The 6,000-nt window shown below is 39.7% G+C and overlaps 1 protein-coding gene across 2 annotated transcripts in view; it reads right to left on the bottom strand.

Annotated features, from left to right (window-relative positions):
• Positions 1-210: 210 nt before the first annotated feature.
• dctn2 (dynactin 2 (p50)) overlaps positions 211-6,000 on the bottom strand; it is a 29,131-nt gene continuing 23,341 nt past the window's right edge. For both annotated transcript variants that reach the window (XM_030134172.1, XM_030134173.1), the window contains 2 exons: positions 5,883-5,974; positions 211-1,066 (listed from right to left, as the gene is read on the bottom strand). In XM_030134172.1, the coding sequence (XP_029990032.1) occupies positions 980-1,066; positions 5,883-5,974 (179 nt within the window). In that variant the 3' untranslated portion in view covers positions 211-979. The remainder of the gene's footprint in view (positions 1,067-5,882; positions 5,975-6,000) is intronic.

The following is a 6,000-nucleotide window of genomic DNA, read 5'->3' as shown; positions in this document are numbered from 1 at the left end:
CAGACGGACGACCAACTGATGACAATACCCTGCGGCCAGTGTGGCCAAGGGTAACAATAAAGCTAATAGTGGACAGATAATCTCCAGCTCCACTAGCACGACCACCTATTCCCAGCACCCAGACAGAACCTACTGAAAGTCCTCTATAGCCCTGAAGAAAACCCTCCATCAATCTCCATCTCTTACGATAAAAGACACCAAAATTATTTCTAATTTTAACATTTTATTGACCAGTTTCTGTGACCACAGATGGACAATACAGTCGACTTGTACGTGATGACAGAGCAGATTAAAAGTATCAGCTGTGGTGTTCAGCCTCAGTCATAATAATATAGTTACAAGCGACTGAGTGTGAAGAAACAATAAGGTACACAGGCAGATTTATTTACAAGCTTTCCTTCCATCACTGTTGGCCCTGACACATGCCCGAAGTGCCCGTTACACTAAGACAAACCCATCTTAATATTTATTCATTTTTACACAGTTGACGACATGCGTCATCCATCATCATTTACAGTCGATGTAATTTGACCAAAGTTTACGGTACATATCCAATAAGAGTGTAAGCTTCCAAAAGGAATGGAATAATTCTCATGTTTAATACTAAGAATAATTATAAAAACAATCCAGTCTAAAAGTCAATAAGCTCAACATGTGCCTGCGATCAGTGGCTTTTCTAAGAGAATGAACCAATGTGTTGATACTTTTTTAATGCAGGAGAATGGAAGAGGATCAGAGACTGGACAGAACATTTGGTCTTCTTCTGTTTTGTTATTATTCCATGTTTTCCATCTTTCATATTCCACTTTGTGAAGAAAGGAGGAGGCAGATGTGGAGAGTGAAAGAATGACAGACCAAAAAAAAAAAAAAAAAAACCCCCCCAAAAAAACAGAAACCAACCCTCAGTACTCTCTATGTAGCTGTCTCATTAGTCCATGTTCTACACTCTCTCCCGGACCGGTCCCGACTCTGGGCTGATTTATTTGGACAGCTTCTTCATCCTCTGATCTAGTGCAGCAAAGTTCTCCTCTATAGCGACAAGGTTCTCCTTCATTGTCTGCTGGACCTGGAGGGGATGATAAAAAGTCAAAGTGAGAAATCAACTGGAAGAGACAGAGGTAGAGTGTGTGAAGTAGGTGTGAAACTGTGAGGAGGGGTCTGAAGAGTGAAGGTCTAGAATTACAGATAAGGAATTGAGGTGAGTAAAGAAAATAGGCAAATAAGCAACAACAATGGGAAATCCACATCCACTAGTGTTTTGTTTTTTTTTAATCAAGTGTCTGCTGGTTTACATGGTTTATTTATATGCAGAGTTGTAGTGAATTCAGCTGAATACAAATGTGCGCAAGTAGAGCAGGACTAAACTGGTCTGAAACACTGGACTGTGACTGACTGAAGCCAATGTGACAGAGTTAAACAAGGCTAAACACTGTGACGTGTGACAGTCACAGCCTCATGTTTTGCTTTACACAATACAAGTTTATCCAGTAATAATCCTTTTCAATCATCACCCCTCTGTCAGTGTGTGGTTCTGTATCTGCCCAAACTTTTGCCTGTAATTTCTATTTTGTGTCTTGTTTTGCAGTTTTATCAGAATGTGACAGGTCATATACATTTGTCAGTGTGTTTGTATGTTCAGCCTTCACATGCAATGTGTGTGGGCGGATCAATATAAAACTGAAATCATTCCAGTCACCTCTGTAACATTCTGGAGAGTTTTGTGCAAGTATGTTGTTCTAGCTATTGGTAATTATACTAGCAACAGCAGTTCTACTTTTTAACAGTTCTAGTTCAGTTTGCTGTGCATCCATGTGTCTCCCCCTATTACCCCCCCTCCACCCAATCTCTCTCTCTCTCACTTCCTTTAACCCCAACTGGTCAATGCAGACGACTATCCTCCAGGAGTTGGGGTCGGCTTGATGTTTCTGCCTGTTAAAAGGAAGTTTTTCCTCACCACTCTCTCCAAGTGTTTGCTCCTGGGGGATTCTGTTGGGTGTCTGTAAATTAGCTTGAGTCTGGTTTCAACCAGCTCTATATGTAAAGTGTCATGAGATAACTTTTGTTATGATTTGGTGCTATACAAATTAAATTTGATTGATTGATGTTTATTTTGTGTATTTACAATATAACTGCAGTTTAATTTTTCTATTTCATGTCTTTTTGTCTTGCTGTTGGTACTCTCTCTTTCAATGCAGAGCCAAGTTGATATTGTTCTGCTGACAAACAAAAGCCAGAAGGGTTACATAGTAGGCCTTTGACACCACTGTCCTGAAAACAGCTGTTTCTTGCAATAAACCAAGTTGGAAACAAGACAAAAATTGTGGCATAATCCCTTAGCATGACTGTGAATGGCCAGTGGGTGCAGTCTTCAATCATGTACAGTATGCGGCAGGTTCTCATGTCCATAACACGACAGACACGCAGGCACTGGGACATTATTGAAGATATTATGGTCAATAGTCACATTAACTAATGTATTTGACCATTTCCAGCTCTAATCACATGTGACTTTTCTGCCAAAGTGTGCAGCCCTCTGAGGTTCCCGTTAAGGCTTGCCAACACCAGACTCAACAGACTGCAGGGTACAATGCAAATGTCTGTGCAAAGATGGACGGCAACTGGACTTTTTGAAAAAAACATCTAAATAGAAATGTTTGGCTCATCTGCTTTGCCTGTTCAATCAGAAGGTGAGAGCTAGAAAAGTCCCGCCCGCTTTTTGACAGAGTCCTGAGGAGGCTTTGAGGAAAAGGGACCACTTTATTACTACAATCAAAAGCTGCCTCCACGGCACCCCCACACCCACTGTGTAGGACTAAGACATTTTCTGTTACAAGTGGAAAGAGGTTAGAGACAAAAACACTCAACATTTGCACTCCTTCAAATGAGGTGAGAGCAGGATTTCACTAGAACCCCTTTTCCAAAAGAGGTTCACAAATGTTTCAGCAAGAATGAAGGGGTGAAAGTGGGGGGGCTATTCTGTGTTGCAGCCCACAGCGGAGATATTCACACAGTGAAAAAGATGTTTGTGGAGAAAGAGCCTGCAGTGTGGAAGACACGTGATGATTGGTTCATATGTGCAATTAGACACTATTGATAAAAATAAATAAATAAAAATCACACATTGGGGCATGATGTTGATTAGATTAGTAGAGTCTTCGGTGCCTTACAGGTAAAGTTTTTGTCTTTTTGCCAATAGATCTTTAGATTCTTGATAAAACCCATTTCTTTTTCCATGTGCCTGTGACCTGAGTCTTCATGCCTGTAATTCTGACTAATGTACTTCTATTTTAATTATATGAATAAATTTGGCTTTATTCTCTTTTCCTCCATTTTATGTATGTGGTACTTTAATAGCTCTTTCATGTATTTTTCAAGTACTTTTTTGTATGTTCTTCCAGATGTTCCCTTTGTTTCTGTACAATACAGTGGATTGTTTCTTTTAATATGGAGAGAAAAAAAAACAAAAAACTGGTTCAAACATAGAAGAGTGCTTTCACATCTTCCTGGTTTGGTCAAGACTTTTGGGCTTTTATTTTGATCTGAACCACATGTGTAGGTGTGAAATCTCCCCTGGACACCAGTATGGACAAAATAGCCAGTATTCAGTCCGAAAGAGGTGGTCTCAATCCAGTTCAAATTAAACCATGTACAGTTAAAGCTGCAAGCAGCATTGGGTGTGACCTTGTGCGCCGGCCCAGTTCCACCTCCCGTCACTGTCGACACCTCAGCTCCACTCATGCCTCTCTGTCCCGGCTCCAGCCCCCACCCTTTTGTGTCCGTCCTCCTTTCAACCCTCCAGAACACCATCCCCCCTCTGCTGAAACCACCGTCACCTTTTAATGTGGCTTTTATTTTTGAAAAACCGTACTCTGTGTGTGTGTGTGTGCGTGCGTGCAAACCTGAATCAGTTTGAATGAATTTAAACTGTACGAACAGTTGAGCATAAAACTCATAATTTAGCAATTTAAATAAGGCTTTTATTTTGAAAAACTCTAGCCTGTGTGTGCGTGTGTGTGAAACAATCGGTTTTAATTAATTGAAATTGTACAAACAGTTGAGTGTTTGGTCATAAATATGAAGAGAAGTTATGCAGTATTTATAATAAGGCTTTTATTTTGAAAAACTCTACCCTGTGTGTGTATATGTGTGTGTCTGAGAGTGAATTGGTTGTAATGAATTGAAATTGTTCAAGCGGTTGAGCATGTCATAAAAGGGGGAGCTTTATAATACTCATGATGAACCTTGTTCATTAAGCTTTTATTTTGTAAACCCTAATAGCTGCTAAGCATTTCCATCACAATGCTTACACCTATTGCGTTCAGATTAAACTGTGGCTTGGTAGTACATCAGTAAGATTGTTCTCAGAGAGAGGAACAATACATGTAATGCTTTTATTTTGACAAGTATCAAAAGGGAAGTATCATATAGAGTGTGCCTAACTGGTATAGGTAACTGGTAAGACATTGTTCAGCCTACAACTGAAATATTTCAAAAGTATTTTGTTTCTGATACCAAAAATTTTATCAGCATTCACCAAAAAGTAATTTAATGAATGTAGGATAAACAACGGCGGGTTTAAAATGTGCAGAGAAAAATGACCAATTCAACCGGGATTCAATCCCAGACTTTCTGTGTGGGAGTGCAATGCATTGACCACTACACTCCAGACACTGTACTGTCACTTTACCAATTAGCCCCTCTATTATAAAGAAGACCTGGGTATCACAGCACAGAGAAACAACAGCAGAGCGGAGTTGAGAAACCACCTCTCAAACAAACTGTGATTAATCCATAACCGTACATACTATCTCAAAAATTCTTGCACGTCAGGCTTGTGGAGAGTCTTGTGAATGTATCGCTGTATAGTATGTTGAAAAAAGCCTGAACTGAATAAACAATGATTGTGGGAAAGTGGAGTTAGTCAAACATGTTAGTGAGAGAAATTTAATGTAGGAATGAATGAGAGAAAAATCGTCACTCTTTGAACTTGGAGGACAATTGATGGAAAGCGAAACATTTTACAATTAAAATGTCAATAGTGTTTGAAAGAAAGGTGTTTTGCCTGCATTTTGATGCATAAATTGTTGCTGTACTCCCAGAAATGTGACAGTTATGAAGAGTTGTTTCTAGATTTTCAAACATAAAACCCAAGCCTCTCCACTCTATGTTAGAGTGAGACTAAAAGAGTTCTAAAAAAAAAGTGAGAGCAATTTTTTAAAAGGGCTTACTCTATCTTTGTTGCTATTTAGAAGCCAGTATGACAAACAGCCTCAGACTAGTTTCATTTTGATGTTTTATTTTGAAAAGCAAATTGCAAACTTCTTATTGGAGTTAGCTCATAAGTGTCTGCATATGATTTGTAGGGCTGGATGAGACCAACATTTTGGCATTTGTTTCATGCCTCTATGACATTCCAACTGGAAGTTTGCGTATGGGCATTTTTTCATTGAAAGGGAAATTGCTAACTTCCTGTTGGAGTTAGCTCATAAGTGTCAGTGTATGATTTGTCGGGTTCGATGAGACAAAAATTTTGGCATTCATTTCATGTCTCTACAACATTCATAGTGGCTGCTAGGCCTGCTTTTGTTACCTAGGTGGCACTACAGAGCACATTTTGGCACCTAAGGGGATAATTTTTTGTATTGCATCAAATTTTTCACCAGACGTGACATGCCTGCCAAATTTGGTGAGTTTTTGACTATGTTGAGGGGGTGAAATTCCAGTTTAAAGTGGCAGTGGGAAAATAAAAAACGAATGAAATACAATAGGGTCCCTGAGAGGGACTCACCCTTCGGGCTCAGCCCCTAATATAATTCTCTGTGCATCCTCCAACAGAAATGCTGAGTTTCCACATATAAAACAGAATAGTGTGAACGTCCTACCTGTGTTAGCAGAGTGTTATTGTCCTTCAAAGAGTTGTTGATCATCTGCTGAGTTGTGTCCAGGTGGGTCAGCAGCTGCCCAAACTGCATGGCTGAAGAGTGGCATCAATGGACAATG

This window comes from Sphaeramia orbicularis, chromosome 5, assembly GCF_902148855.1.
Source record: "Sphaeramia orbicularis chromosome 5, fSphaOr1.1, whole genome shotgun sequence".
Taxonomy (NCBI): domain Eukaryota; kingdom Metazoa; phylum Chordata; class Actinopteri; order Kurtiformes; family Apogonidae; genus Sphaeramia; species Sphaeramia orbicularis.
This window is presented reverse-complemented; position numbering and strand designations above follow the sequence as displayed.